Source organism: Phoca vitulina, unplaced genomic scaffold, assembly GCF_004348235.1.
Source record: "Phoca vitulina isolate PV1807 unplaced genomic scaffold, GSC_HSeal_1.0 scaffold115, whole genome shotgun sequence".
NCBI lineage: Eukaryota > Metazoa > Chordata > Mammalia > Carnivora > Phocidae > Phoca > Phoca vitulina.
The window spans coordinates 543,101-557,987 of NW_022589818.1; the positions used below are offsets into that span (position 1 = coordinate 543,101).

General features: G+C 57.4%; 1 protein-coding gene across 17 annotated transcripts in view; it reads left to right on the plus strand.

The window, feature by feature from the left end:
- The first annotated feature begins 335 nt into the window (after positions 1–335).
- CUNH1orf61 (chromosome unknown C1orf61 homolog) overlaps positions 336–14,887 on the plus strand; it is a 23,463-nt gene continuing 8,911 nt past the window's right edge. For 6 of the 17 annotated variants that reach the window (XR_004298594.1, XR_004298582.1, XR_004298590.1 and 3 more), the window contains exon 1: positions 8,605–8,842. Coding sequence is in view for 3 of the 17 variants with exons in the window: in XM_032398274.1 (XP_032254165.1) it covers positions 1,444–1,548; positions 3,854–3,922 (174 nt within the window). In the remaining 14 variants the exon portion in view is untranslated. Of the gene's footprint in view, positions 420–1,122; positions 1,138–1,365; positions 1,549–3,349; positions 3,370–3,853; positions 3,923–8,604; positions 8,843–14,887 lie in introns of those variants that run through there. The other 11 variants (XR_004298584.1, XR_004298592.1, XR_004298585.1 and 8 more) reach the window with 7 other exon arrangements.

The following is a 14,887-nucleotide window of genomic DNA, read 5'->3' on the forward strand; positions in this document are numbered from 1 at the left end:
CCCATCAGCCCCCCAGCCCCCAGACAAGGAGCTCAATGTCTTCCAGCCGGTGAGAAAGGAGCTAAAGGGAGCCCAGGCCTAGAGGGAAGGAGGAGGGAAGGGGTGGGGAGCTGGGGGCGCAAAATTAGTCTCAAAGGATCTTTATTTCTGAGCTAGTGAAGCAGATGTAATCAAGGGGAGAGCAAAATAATCATAATGGGAGGGATGAGGGGAGGGGAGCCGAGGCTGGAGTGGGGGGCAGTCTGGCCTTCCCCACCTCCCCCTGGTCCCCCTACTCCGGGGTACGGAAGGAAGCATCAGGCCCGTGGACTCTGACCCAAGCCCTCAGAATCCCCCTTTCAGAGCTCGGGGACGCGGGCCCGGAAGGTGGCTAGGAAGGCACCGGGGACAGGAGAGAGCCCCCGCCCCAGCTGAGGGAGGTAATGGGCAGGGGGACACTGAAAGCAGTGGGGGAGGGGGAGAGAGGGAGCCGGCAGGGACTCAAGTGGCCTCCAGGTCTGTGGGACAAAAGTTGGAGGGAGATTTGTGTATGAGAGAGGAGGGGAGGGGGCCTTGGGGAAGGGGGGGCTTTGACAATGAACTTGGGACAAACTTCATTAGCATGCAGGCCTGCTGTCTGTCACGTCGAGCTCAGACTGAGTTCCCAGGCCGGCCAGGAAGAGCGGGAGGGAGGGGAGGGAGGGGCGGGGTGGGGGTGACGGAGAGGACCGGCCATTGTGCCATTCTGGGCCCCAGCGTCCAGCAAATCTTGGGACCCCAGCCCTGGAAACCAGCCCCCAAATGGCTCTCCCTTCTCTGAGAACGAGATAATTTATCGCCCACTTTGAATCCGTGGTCCCACCCCTCCCGTCTCCCGTCTAGCCTTCCAAGCGCTGGCCTTCCCGCCCCCACCGTGGGTGCAGTGTCTCCCAAGGGTCACTTTCTCCTGCACAGCTAGGATGTGGATTTGTGATTTGTGGAGCTGACAGGGCCCGGGGCTGGGGGAGGCTTGGGAAGGGGGCTCGGGGACACCCCGAAATGGCGAAGTGTCCTCTTTCTGTGCCTCCTTCTCCACTCCGCTCCCCACCCTGGACGCGCGTCGTCTAGCCGCGCTCTCAAGTCCGAAGGTCAGCTGGACCGGGCAGGAGCCTGGGGACGGTGCGTGTCTGTCACACGCTTTCTCGCGCTTCCTTGGGGGATACGGGTGGCCTGGGGGAACAATAGCTTTCCTGAGCCCCCTCTTCCTGCCTCAGGTTGGAGAAGGCCGGAGAAGGAGGTGGGGAACAGAGGAGATGACAAAGACCCCTTCCCACACCGGCCTCAGAGCGGGAGGGGAGGGGGCTTCCTCCAGGCGGGCTGTCATTTTGGTGGTCGCGGTGTCTCCAGACAGGGGCAGCACCCCCTCTTTGCTGCCTTCCAGGGAGAGCAGCCAGAGAGAGAGAGAGAGGCGAGCGGAATTCCTGAATGGACAGACAGATGCTACGTCACTGGAGCCGCCCCGAGAAGGAGCTGGAGAGAGGCAGCCCAGCGCTGGGGCCGCTGAGCGGCTCTGCTCCTCACAGAAGCCGGGTGAGTGGCCATTCCGGACGGGCCTTCCTCCCTCAGGCACCTGGGCCGGGGTGGGATGGGATCCCCTAAAACCAGTCGGGGCGCCCTACTTCGCCCACGGGCTAATATTAGGAGGCAGACGCAACAATCCCAGAAAGGAAGGGCTGATGAAAGCTGTAGGGGTGACCCACAGGGGTGGGGCGTGAGTGTGGAGGGGGAGTCGGCAGAGCGGGGTCTCCCCTCCTGCTTCCGGGGCGCCCAGGGCAGCAGCAGGGAGCTGAGGCAGTGGCCCTGCCCCGCCACCAGAGCCCGGAGCGCCTCCTGGTCCCCTCCTTCCCCAGCCTGGCCCACGGGAGACAGCTCACCAAGTTTGTCAATGGGATTCGGGGGCTTTAGGGTCACGGTACTACTGATCCTGTTAATCCGCCCCTCCCTCGCTCCAGCAGACGGCCAACATCTTAATGCTTGTACCAGAGGAGGGGCAGGGAGGAAGACTAGCGGGGATGGGAGGGAAGAGAAAGATGGTTCTGTATTTGGACTCCTGACCTCTTTCCTCTCTGCCCCGGGGACTTCAGCTCTTAGGGGAGGACAAGGTCTGAGGAGCTGGGGCCTGGGGCTGGAGGCGTGGGGAGGAACCACATTCCCAAACAGGTGGGGACCAGAATTAGGAAAAAACCCCAAAGCATTTTATAGACTTTAGATTAATCTAATTCCTCTTCTTCCCTGCTTTTCCCATGAGCTGGCAGGTGGGAACGGGGCTCAGGGGAGCTGAAAGGCCAGTGAGGTGTTGGGGTCAGATGCTTAGGTTCCAGAAGGGGCAGGAGCCCCACTGCAGCTCTCACCAGCCCCATCTGATGCTCGTTTTTATTTCTTGCTTTTCAAGAAGGGCCGGGGGAATAGAGAGAAGGCACAATTCTCACTCCTGTCCCCACCCTGGGCGACAGGCTGGGACCCCTGTGGGGCAATGGGGGCTGGAGGCCCCGCAGACTATTTCTGGTCCCCCAGAGGCCAGATTTCTGGGAGAGGCTGAGGCTGCCAGTCACCAAACATGCTCCGTGCCTCCTGGGGCGTGGTCCTTGTCACCATGCTCCCCCCTCCCCGCACGGTGTGTGTGGGGGGTGCAGGGCAGGGCTCCGCAGGGAGAGCCATTGCTGCTCCAGGGACCCCACGCCCCTTTGCGATGGGGGGAAAGCAGGAGCCAAAGGTCCCCCAGCTGTGTTTGTGTCCATTTTCTAGCCAGTCTGCAAGTTGTGGGGGTTGGCCCCTCTTTGGTGTGAGGACCATTTCAGACCGAGACAGCCCTTTATGAACGGGTGGGCTGGCAGAGCCAAGGCTGGGAGGCGAGTGGGCATTTGTGGCCCTGAGAAGTGGGGCAGGGCGTTCCAAGCACCCCTCCTAGAAATCGGGCTGGGATGGGAGGCTCATCCCTGCTCCCCAGCCCTGCCTGTTTATGATTTCCTCTGCATTAAGGGAGATTATCTTCCTGATTAAAGAAAGAAGGTGGAGTAGTTGTGGATTGAGTTTGAGGTAGAAGGATTCACCACCTTGCCCCAACACACACATGCGCGCACACACACGAATACGCCCGCATACACACGCGTGAATACACTTCTCCTGGTATATCAGGAGCTGGGTCACCCACGTCATTCCCCTAAATCAAAATTAGCCTGAAAGCAAAATACTGGGAAGGTGAGACTATAAAATATTGAGACTAGGTTCCACACCCAACATTAACATTTAAAAAACTGCTTTGTATTCTCACCTTTTGTGTCTGTGAGACAGAGAAGGAGAGGACCAGGGGAACGTTGGGCAGCTCCAGGATCTGCTCTCCTGGATGGAAGGGTGAGAAAGCTAGAGACCTAGCAGGGTTGGCCGAATCTTCAGTGCCGAGGACTTTACAGATACGCTGCAGTTAGATCTAGACAGACAAACATGTCTCCTTGCCCCCAGATCCCTCATTCTGCCCTGAGTAGCCGGGAGCTGTGAGGAGAGGGTGTCCACTGGGCGAGGGACTACTCCTCCAGGTTCAAGCCAGGGGCCCTTAGCTTCGGCTGGAGGCCGGAGGCAGCGCGGGCCGTGAGCGGGGGCTGAGTTGGCGCCGTCGTCCAGGCAGCGTGGGGCTGGCGGGGGCCCTGCCCGCCTGCACGTCCAGGCATCTGGGCTGCTCTCTCCCCGCGGCTGCTGGTGCTGCCTGGAGCCCTGCAAGGGAAGAGGGCAGCCTGGCCTGTGGAGGAGGGACGGACTGAGGAGAGCGGGCGGCAGGGAGAGGGGGATGCGTGGGAGAGAACTGGAACCACTTTAACCTTCACATTCTCCTCCTTGACAGGGCCGGGCATCCAAGAAGCAGCAGCCCCCGCTTCTGGTGTCATCGTGGGGGGCCACCTTGGCTTTTAGGGTATTTATTTTCTTATTTGTTTGTTTTGATGGCGGGGCGGGGGGGGGGGGCGGGGGCGGAGCTGGCCCTGCATCCCGCATCCCCTCCGTGCCTCCTGTTCTCCCCACCCGGCCTCTTCTAGCTTTGGGGCCCTGACTGTGCTCCCCTCTGACGGTAGTAAGACCTGTGGAGCCGTTAGTGGTGGGAACGAGAGACCCCCGCACCCAGCTCTGTGACAGGGAGGAGAGGCCCTGGGGCGTCAGGGGACGCTTCCTCTTCTCTCAGACGCTCCCGGGGGCTGGGCGGCAGCGGCTGACCCCGGGAGGCAGGCGGGTGGCTGCAGAGCGGGGCCACAGAGGTGAGAAAGGAGAGCAGCGTGGGGCGTGGGGAGCAGGGGTCGGGAGGCACGCACGCCCTGAGGGTGTGTGCGGGCCGAGCCCCCGGGAGCGTCGGAGGCCCTGGCCGGGAGTGCCGTGGACACAGATGGTGGCATTCGTCTTGGTGTATAGGGTCGCGTCTGCACGCGGGTGTGCGTGCTCAGCACCCTTGCCCACCCGTGCGTTTGCCCCCAAGGAGGCCACTCGCTGAGGGTGGGCCCTCTCCCGTCTCCGTCGTCACCTTGTCCTCACCTCCCCGACTCCACAGGGCTCTGAGGCAGGCGCTCAGCTCAGCTACGGATCTAAGAACTGGGAGCGGCCAGGGAGGCAGTGATCGGCGAGGCCCAAGGATTCTCAGGCTGGCCTCTCGACAGGAGAAAACCACCCTCATGGGGAGGGAAGGGTGGCATCCCCGGGGACAAAATCTTCCATGTTGTCCCCATGCCCTCTAACCTCCTCTGCCCCTATGGAGATAGACAGATTTGTTTTGTCACCGCTTCATCTTTTTTTTTTTTTTTTTTTGCCAATTCTTGCTTTTATGTGTCACTATCCCACAGACAATGCAAATATTCTATAGCAAAAGAATAATGTGTGGTAATGTTCATAATAATGATGCACTTAGAAGGCAGAAATAAATACCTGAACCCACCTTCTTCCAAATGCAGCTTTCATCTGTATTATCTTCAAGGCAAATTAATCCGATAATTGAAACAAAGAAAAAATACGCCTTTTATTTAATTACCTGAATGTTTCAAGAGAGTGGCCTAATGCCAAAATGTATTTTGGACCCAAATTATAAAAATCTGTCCAAAAGCTGCATCCAGAGAGCCTCATTCAGGCCATGTTTTTCTATACATGGGCCTCTTCAGGCACAGACAATGGTGGGCATCAGGACCGGAGGGATGGGGGTGGGGACAGGCACGGGCAAAGAAGGCAGGCTCTGAGCTAATGAAGACACTTGCAGACTCAGATCTATACTGGGGACTTGGGGGGCTCTCCCCAAGGTACCCCAGAATTTCCCTGGAAGGACTCGGGGTGGGGTCTGCAGGCCATGGCTCTGTAGAACACCGACCTCAGCCCAGAGTACTGGGGGCTCCAGCGGAGGCCTTCCTGGGGAGACTGAGGCTGGCAGGCCAAGCACAGGGGGGACCTAATGCACCCATTTTGCTCCAGCTGGCAGCCTCTCTCTGGCCTGCTGTTTCCAATTCTAGATAGTGGAAGGGTCTCTTGTGGTCAAAGGAACTGCCGAATAGTCACTAACACGCAGCGCGGTCGCTACGCCTCTCCCCTCCCCTCCCATGCAGATCCCACGCGGGACCCACACTTGGTCAACACCCTCCCTCTCCACCCATTCGCGCTCAGTGCCCATGAGGGCAAATTCAGCCGGGCACGCACATACCCTTGTTAACCCACTCTTTCCTGGGCACCCACCTTGTTTTCAGCCTAGTATTAGATCCCCTAGGCCCCAATATGTGTGACGCTGCCTCTGCCCTGGAGGGCTGTCTCATTTGCTCCCCTCCACGCACTCTCCTTCTGGAAACCAGAGTAGCATGGCCTCATATACAAAGCAAGGCCAGTTAAGGTGCTGGTGGGGAGTTTTCTGCTTCTTTCCCGGCTTAACCCTCCACGCCCGTAGGAATGGAGACAGAGGCCCCACTCACCTCCATCCCTGAGCAGGAGCCCTGGGAGGTCAGGTTGTCAAGTCTGCCCAGACAAAACCAACAAAAAATGGCTTCATGCAGAATCTGGCTAGAGAGGGTGATTCCAAAGCAAACTCACCTCCAGGTTCTGCTGTAGGGGCCTCCTTACCTCGGACACTGGGCACTGCTTAGGCTCCGGAAGCTCTGCAGCGCCCAAAGCCGCAACAAGGAGCAGAGGACCCGGCTCCTTATCTAGCTATTCGCGGGGGGGGGGGGGATTTTTGAAATGTACCCATTTCTTTCCAGACCCCAGTTTTTGAGAAGGTCCAGCTGAGTCTGATTTTGGCCCATAGGGGTGGGAGTGTCTCCACTGGGCAAAGAAGCCTTTCTGTGTCTAACCCTCCCCAGCAAAAATACAGCAGGGGCTGAAAGGGGAGGAAGGTTCACGCTGGTCCCCACTGCCTCTCACTGTGCTCACTGGGTGGCTCCAGGGTCAGGGCTTGTGGAGATGAGCCTGGGCCCACTGAGAGTAGGGGACTTGGCTGGGATTGGTGACGGAAGAAAGCGGAGGGTATCGGCTAGCAGGATGGGCCAGCTCTTCCCCACCTGCTGGCCCCAGCCTCCGAGGCGCTGGGTGAGGGGGAGGAAGGAGGGGGCGAAAGTGCCCTTCAGGTGCTTTTAAGGGATCATGTGGGGGGGGCAAATGGGGGAATATTTGTAGGGGAAGTTGGTGGTGTGTGTGGAGAAGTATAGGCCCTATCTAGGGTTGCTGGAATGTCTGCAGGGTGTTGGGTTTCGTATAAAGAGGTACGAAGTGGAGTACCTGGAATTATTTGAGGAGGTTTGTAGGCAGGAAGCTGAAAGGCTGGAGGGGCCTATCATTTCTCCCGGGCCTGGTATGGAGGGTGCCTTTAGAGAATGCATTTAGCAGCGTGCCGGCAGGGTAAGTCTGTCTGTGAGAGTGTTTGGGGAGGATTCCACTTTTCTGCATCTGAACTGGGGCAACAGAGACCCCAGTGCTCCCCCATGGCTCCGTTCTGAGCTGTAGGGGCGGGAGGGGCGGGAACAAAGTAGGCAGCGGACACTTTGTCTCTTTCCTTCCTTCCCTACAGCCTCGGCTGGTGTGCTCCCAGCTCTGAGAGGGTAAAGAATGGATGCTGTGGAAGCTTCTAGAAAGCCTTTCCCTTGGGTAAAGGTCCTGAGACCCTCTGGAAGCTGACGGAGGGGGGGCGGGAGCTGTGCCAAGCACAGCCCTGAGAAGACCCTGAGACTAGGGAAGCCAGGCTCCACACTGCTGTTCTCCTGGGGAAATGCAGGCCCCAGGGCTTTGTCCTATTTCAAAGTGTCCCCCACCTCACAATAGTGTAGCAACTATTCAGACATTCTCCAGTCTTTAAGGGGGTGCATAAAATGAAACCCATTGGCCATGGGCTTGCATCTAACCAGGGGGAAGAGCATCCAGGTTCGGCTTTGTCCTAGAAGGTGCAGAGAGGCGACCCCCCCAAGTGGATAAAACAGTCTGGCTGGGCCTGCTGGCAACTGAGGGGCGCACCTCTGTTGGCACAGTGTTCGAGGATCCCAGGTGATAGGAATCGGCGGGTATTAAGCAGGCACCCAGGCTCTAGGTATCTAGGTTGTAGGATTTTTCAGAAAAGGGGCTGAGAGTAGGGCGGTTGGAGGGACGGGGTACCTGGGGACTGGGGACTGCTCCCTGGCAGACACTGAGGCTCAGCCAGGGGCGCACAGCTCTCTCTGGGAGAGCGCCGCCAGGCAGCGAGAATCCGAATCCCGCTTGCGGGGCGGCGCGAGCTGCCGGGGTTGGGAAGCGGCGTTACTGGACTCTGATTCTCGGGGCAGATGGGGAGCCAGGTCAGGAAAGCCCGGAACTGAAAACCTTGCTGAGAGCGATCCTTCTCCCTCTGAGCCCAGCTCTCCAGCGTCACTGGAGACGGAGCCGGGGTGGAGGCGCGCGGGGCCGGCCTCCGTGGCTGAGTGGAATGTGCGGATACTGCCCAGGTTAATTCCAGCTGAGATCCACCAGCCTCCCCACCCCCAACCTTGGTGTAGGGAGCAGGGTCAAGAGATATTCCCGTCTCTGCTCCGCGACTAGGGAGGCCCAGCCTCGATCGGACCCCGCGTCTCCCAGTAGGGATCCCTAACTTCCAGAATCTTTCCCTCACTGTTTTGGGTTGGAAACCAACAGGAGCGAGATTCCCGCCCATCCTAAAAGGTTAGGATCCCAGTCTGGAAGGGATCAGAACACGACAAGCACAAAGAATATCCTGAGGAGAGGAGGCAGGTAGGGGCAGAATCTCGTTATCTGATTCTTTTTGATATCTCTGAGTCCCCCCCCCCCCCCCCCCCCCCCCCCCCCCCCTAGCCCCCAAATGGAAAATGTAGGGCCTACAAAGAGTGAGGATGGAGATTAAAACCACAAATGGCAATGGCGGGAGACGGCAGGCGAGCCTCGGGGTGGGCGAGGCAGCAGGAGGCTGGGGGTCAGCACACAGACGTGGTAGTTCCTCCCCAACCCCGCTCCTGGGGGGGAGGGGCGCCCCAATTGCGCGCTCCAGCTCTTCCCTGGAAGGGGAGGGGCGGGCCGGCGGGGAGAAGAGGCGGTGACGTCAGACTTTGCGGAGCCAATCGGAGGCTGGCCTGGGGAGGGAGCGTGAAAGGATGAATGAAAAGTCCGGAGCCGGAGCGCGCCCGGGCCAGAGCGGCGGCCGCGGCGGAGGAGGGAGCTGGAGAGGCGAGGCCCGCTCGGCCCCGCTCACCGCGGCTCGGCGGAGGCTGAGATCCGGCGGGCGCCCGCACCGCGGCGCCCGCTGAGCCCTGGCACCCCAGACCCCGGGCCACGGCTCTCCGTAGCGGGAGCGCGCCGGGAGGACCGCGCTGGAGAGCACGATGGGCGCCCTGGGCTCGATGTAAGTGGCCTGGCCGGCTCGGGGCAGCAGGTGGGCGAGCGCCTCGGCGTCCAGCGTGCCTGCGCGTCCGCCCGGAGGGGCCGGCCGAGACCCTCCTCCGGGCTGCCGGGACCTCCGTGTCGACTCCCGTTGCCGATCGGAATCCCAGCCAAGCCCTAGAGCCCCTCTCGCTTCGGACCCCCGACCATTTTCACAGCCTTGGGTGCTTTGTGGACCTCTTTGTACAAAGCCGTTTCTCTGGGGGTCCCGCGGGGCCTGGGACTCGCCTCACCTGCACCGCCTGCCCCATCTCGTGGGGGGTCTCCCGGAACCCCGCCCGGGTGGGGTCTTAGCCCTCTCCTTCTCTCCCCGAGACGCGCCGGGGAGGCCCTGGGGCGCCCACCCCGCACGGCTTGCCTCCCTCCGGGTTGCCAGGATTTCCTGTTCCCTGCCAGGACGCCGCCGGGGGTTTTCCCCCACGATTCGCTGCTCGCCCCCGGCTTTAGTCAGCGCCCTTGTTCCAGCCCTTCGCGAGCAGGGGGTCCCCGCGGCTCCCACGCAGAGGCTTGGGCTGTCGGGCGCGCCCTGCAGCTTCCAGAGGAGGGCGGTGGGGACCCCGTGGGGCTGTCGAGGCCTCCGCCGCCGTCCCTGCGGTCGTCCCGGCTGGCGCGAAAAGCCCGCGAGTCCCTCTTCCTGCGGAAGGACCCGCGGAGCCGCCGCTTCTGGCTCAGATGGGAGCGGGAATCGAGGCGCTCGGAGCTCCTGGGGCCCGGGAGCCATGCCCGGACCTCGACGCCGCCGGCCTTCGCGTCCTTCCCACGCCCTTTTCGGTCTCTGTGGTGTCTGTGTCCTGTACTCGGGGTCCCTTCCGTCTTGGACTCCGTTTCTCTCTCCGCCCCCACCTCCACCCCTGTGCCCTCTCCCACCTCCACCGGCGGGCGGCAGCGGCGGCGGCGGCCGGGAGGCTGCGTGGAAGAGGCGGCGGCGGCAGCCAGGAGGCGGGGTTGGTTGTTATCTTTGGTTATCTAGCTGTATGAGTGGTGTGGAGTCTTCATAAAGCTAGATAACCGAAAGTAAAAATAACCCCATACACTGCGCAGAGGGTCCCGGGAAAGCCGGCCGCATGGGCGGGCGGGGGAGGCATACACGAGGGGCTGGGGGCGCGAGGACCCCAGGGCCGCGCGGGCGAGAAGAGATGCCGGTGGCCCGCGGGCCTCAAGACCGAACCCCAGCCCGGGGCCAGGCAGGTAGGAGGCGCCGCCCGGGCTCACGGTAGCCAGGTGCTCCCCATGAGCTGGGAGGAGGCGAGAAAGGGGAAGGGTGGTTCCTCCTCAGGATGGGGCCTTTCCGGGCAGAATGCGGAGTGGGCCCCTGCGGGGGAAGCTGCTCCGAGGCAGAGATCCGTTGACATCTAGCTGCAGGGTTATTTGGGACAGTGCCTAGGGCTCCCGGCCCAGGCGTCTCCCGTGGGCGCTGGTGAACAGCTTCCCGCAGGCTCTGCACAGCTCTTGCTGGGGTGAGAGGCTTTGGGGGAGTACCTCCCCCCCCCAGACCTCCTCTCAAGGAGAAAAGGAAAGAGCAAAGACCCCACCTGGGGTTTTTGCTTTCATCCACTCCCTGAAGCCCTGTAGGTCTGCCCAGCTGAGCTGGAGCTGAGAATGAGAGTGGAGACAAGTGGGGGTAGACCTGGAGACACAGGCTGGGTTCTGGGGCAGGGGCGTGCAGAGTGTTTCTCAGCTCCCTTGTTCCATATTCTTTCCTCTTTCCGCTCAGGACCTCAGTCTGATGTCTTGAAAAGCTACTCATGGAAGCTCTGTCTTCACTGACCAGATGGGCTGAGTTGGGGTCTTTCAAGACACCTTACCTTGCTATCCCATCCTCACTCTCTTAGAAATCATCTCCAAGGGCAAATGGCCTCAAGGAGCTCAAACACAAAGGAATTTGTAGCTTAGTACTTATGCTGCCCAGAGAAAGCAAAGAATTAGAGAGATTTATCAGGGCCTTTCCTAAAAGAATCCGTTTATCTGGCCTGACCTAAATATTTTAAGCAAAAGTGTTTCGGTGCAGTTGGGAGAAGGATGGTCCAGAGTCACTTGGTAAAATAAAAGTAAGTGTAACAAAGCTAGAAGTAGCCCCGCTGCACTTACCCCCTCTCCCCGTTCCCTCCCCCACCCGGCTGGCAGTCCAGAGTGCAGGGAGAGAAAAAGGGCGGGACAACTGGACAAAATGACCTTGCACAGACTCCAGTTCCCTGTGTAAATTTACAGTTTCCTCCAGGAACTGATTTTTACAGCGAGGAGATTATGATTCAATTATATATTATGTGGGAGAAATATTGGGGAATCCAAACTAAAACAGTCAGGCTTCAGAGAGCCTAGAGCACACACGTTTCCTCCCTTCACAGGTTTGGAGGAAGGAGAGATTAGCTGCCTCTCACTTTTTTCAGCTGTTCGGAATTTGGTATTTTTGGAGGGGGGCAGTGGAGACAGGATTAGGAAGAAAGGGAGCAGGTTTGGGCAGGGACTAAGACTCCCTAACACCGTACCCCCTGGTAACAGCCTCTGTCTACGTGCTTCTCTTTGATCCTCTGACACTGGGAAGTGGCTGCTATTAACCCCATTTTACAGATGAGGAACCACAGACCCCAGTGGGAAGCTAATGCCCCTGAACAGTTTCAAACCTCGGGGGAAGGACTAGAGGGTAAGGTGGGGAGACTAAGATGCGGATGAAGGATGAGTGAGAAGGGAGGGGATGGGGCATCAGGGGAAAGGTAAGGTCCAGGAGAGATGAGAGCCTTAGGCCTGGTTGTGATCCGAGGAGGAGGAGGAGGGGGAGGAGGAGGAGCACCAAGAAAGACAGGCTTTTTTTTTTTTTTTTTTTTGAAGATTTTATTTATTTATTTGACAGTGAAAAGGAACACAAGCAGGGGGGGAGCTGGAGAGGCTGAGCAGGGAGCCTGATGATGCAGGGTGGGCTCCATCCCGGCCCGGGGATCATGACCTGAGCCAAGGCAGATGCTTAACCGGCTGAACCACGCAGGCGCCCCTCCCATTTTTTGTTTGTTTGTTTGTTTGTTTTAACCCTTCATGCAGCTGGTTGGAAATGCATGTTTGGGATCTGCTGAGACTCATCCACATAAGACTTAGAACTTATATTTTAACCACAGTGGGTTTATATTGTTATTGTGGGGCCCCATGAGCACATCTGACCGCTGGGTCTCCCAAGGAGACTAGAGGGCCTGAGGGAGCGGCTGGGTGGAGGGCTTACACCCTACACAGAACAAACACCTCCTCCGGGGGCGGGTAGAGGCCGGGAGGGATGTGTGTGGGGGGGTGTGCTGCCTTCTGTGTACGTGGCCGGTGAGCGTGGGCTTGTGGGCAGGGCTGTCAGGAGAACGATGGGAGCCTGTGCTGGGAGCTGTCTGTGTCTGCTCGCGAGGGTGAGAAACTGAGTGACCCGACGTGACACTGGACGTGTGTGTGTGTGTGTGATGGATCCACGGTGGGCAGGAGGCCTGGCTGTCCGATCAGGGATGCCTGACTAGGCATAACTGTAAATCCAGTAGAGGAACAGACACTCTGGGGTTGGGGAGGGTTTACCAAATGCAGACATCACAGTGATACCATTGAGTCCTGCCACCCGCCTCCCCCAACTTTTATTCCGGATGAAACCTCCTCCAGCTGAGCCCACTAGGCAAACTGATCGGGTAGGGGTGCAGGGAGGCTGGCTTGAAGGGGCTCGCAAGGGCTTCACCCATTACCAGTTAGCGAATTTCTGGCTTGGTATCATCACACCTCTGTGTTCACGAGTTTTTAGTTTTATTCTTCTGATCTTGCGACATCCACCTATTTCTACTCGGATGGTTTCTAAGCTGGTTTCTTCACCCATTTTCCTCCCTCACCCTCATTCCAGTGCCTTCCTATTGGATTCTGAGTCCAGGAGTTCAAAGGCAATTTTCTCCTAAATATCTGACTCAAGTTTTGATTATCACTCACACCCTCACCCTGGGTCAGATTTTCCCCAATTCAGGGCATTGAAAGGTTTCCCCAGTCATAAACATCATCACCGTCAGCAAGCCTGGGGAGGGACAGAAATGCAAAGAGCATATGTGACTGGACCAAGGTCTGTGCTTGGGTGTATCACTTACCAGCTGCAACATCTCTGAGCCTCAGCAGGATGTTTATATAAAGGAGAGACGAATGTATGCCCCCAGGTTTGTTACATGGAGCAAACAAAGAATTCTATGTAAAAGATCTTGTAATATGTTATCATATCCATGGGCAAAGAGTCATTTTTTTGCTACAGTTCAGAACAACGATCTGAAAGCATATGATCGATCTCAGAATGCAAAAAGGACAGCTCTTTGGTATGTTCTTGACTGAGGATCTCAAGACATTTCAACTTGAGGAAGTTCCTTCCTTCTTTCCCAGCTTTGGAGTAGAGGAGGGACTGCTGGGGACCTGGGTAGGCAGTGTCTGAAGGCTGGTGAGAGGATGAACAGCCCATTCAGGGAAGAGCCTAGAGCCCTTGGGGCAGAAGGGCCATCGTATTTTCTCTTCTCAACAGATCTTATCACCTATTGGTAGAGTACTTACGATTGGTAAACTGACTTATGTAGATAGAGAAATATGGCATGAGTAGATGATAATTCCAAGCTTATTCCATTAAGTTTCTAGAATTACTAAAAACACAGTTTATTTAGGTAAAGGACCCGTTAGGCAGTGGGTATAATAAACAGACCAAAATGGAGACCTGCCTATCAGCGTGCAGACTTTTCTTCAGCACGGAGCAACTTTAAGAAGGGGTGTTTTCTCTCCTCTTGCCTCCCAACCTCCCACCTCTCTGACTGCCAAATCAATTCCCCAGGTTAGTAACCCGCCAGAGAAACACAGGCCCCTCTGTGTTCTTCTGGGTCTAGAAGTCCTACTTGAAGTCTGCCCTTCCCAGGGTTTGGGAACTGGAATATTCTGACACTTATTTCTTCACTTCATTCCCACCTTAGTGCTCTGGGTACAGATTGACCTTTTCACCTTCTTTCCTTCCTTTGCTATCGAGACCTCAGAGATCTTGGGGGGTTATGGCACGATCTCATCCAGAGGCAGGGTGTGCCAACTTCCTTAGGAGAAAAATGCATTTAGGTTAATGCTTTAAAATCATTGAAAAGAAGGAGTAGACAAAACTATGAAAACATTCTCAGAGCTTTGAGGAAAATGAGAAGCAGGGTTATGGAAGGTAAAGGTGCGTAGGTGCATATTTAGATAGGAGAGAGGTGAGAGAAAAGGGGAACCCTTCCTTGCCACCCAGGCTCTCCCAAGGCTCAGAGTGACACCCCCCTCCTCCTGCCCTAATCCCCCCATTAAGGCTGCTCTGAGTTTGTTATGACAGCGGCTGAAGGCAGCTGAATTGCTGTTTGCCGTGTCTGCTAATTGGACTGAAGGGTTGGAATCTGGACACTGAAAGAGACCATTGTTGCTGTTTACCTTCTACAACTGCCTCCCTGGGGACCTTCTGGGTGAAGGGGAGCAGCATGCCCTCAGGGTTACTGCACCCATGCCCTGTCTCTGCACAAGGGACTGTGCTGGGGAGACAGTTCATCTCATTGCCTGATGTCATTGGGATGGTTTGAGCTTCCACAACACAGAAGAGACAAGCCCAACACCTGAGTCAGTCTCCCATCCAGATGGGGCCTGGGGCCACCAAGAGTTCCCAGGAGAGGGAAGTTAGATGCTTGTCCTTCTCTTCCCTATTCATTCCCTACTTCTTCAAGGGCCCTAGCTTTGTCTCTTCCTCTGGCTGATCAGGCTTAACCCCTGTACTTTTTCTTAGGTGCTTTCTTCCAGGCCAGTGATTCTTGACTTGGTTATGCACTGAAATCACCTGGGGAGCTTAAAAAAAAATACTGATGTTTGGGTCTAGTTCCAGACTGATGAAATCAGAGTATCTAGGAAAGTTCTCTGGATATTTCTAATGTGCAACTAGGGTTAAAAACCGCTGAGGCTGGCTTACCCTTCTGCCTGGGACACACACACACACACACACACACACACACACACACACACACACACA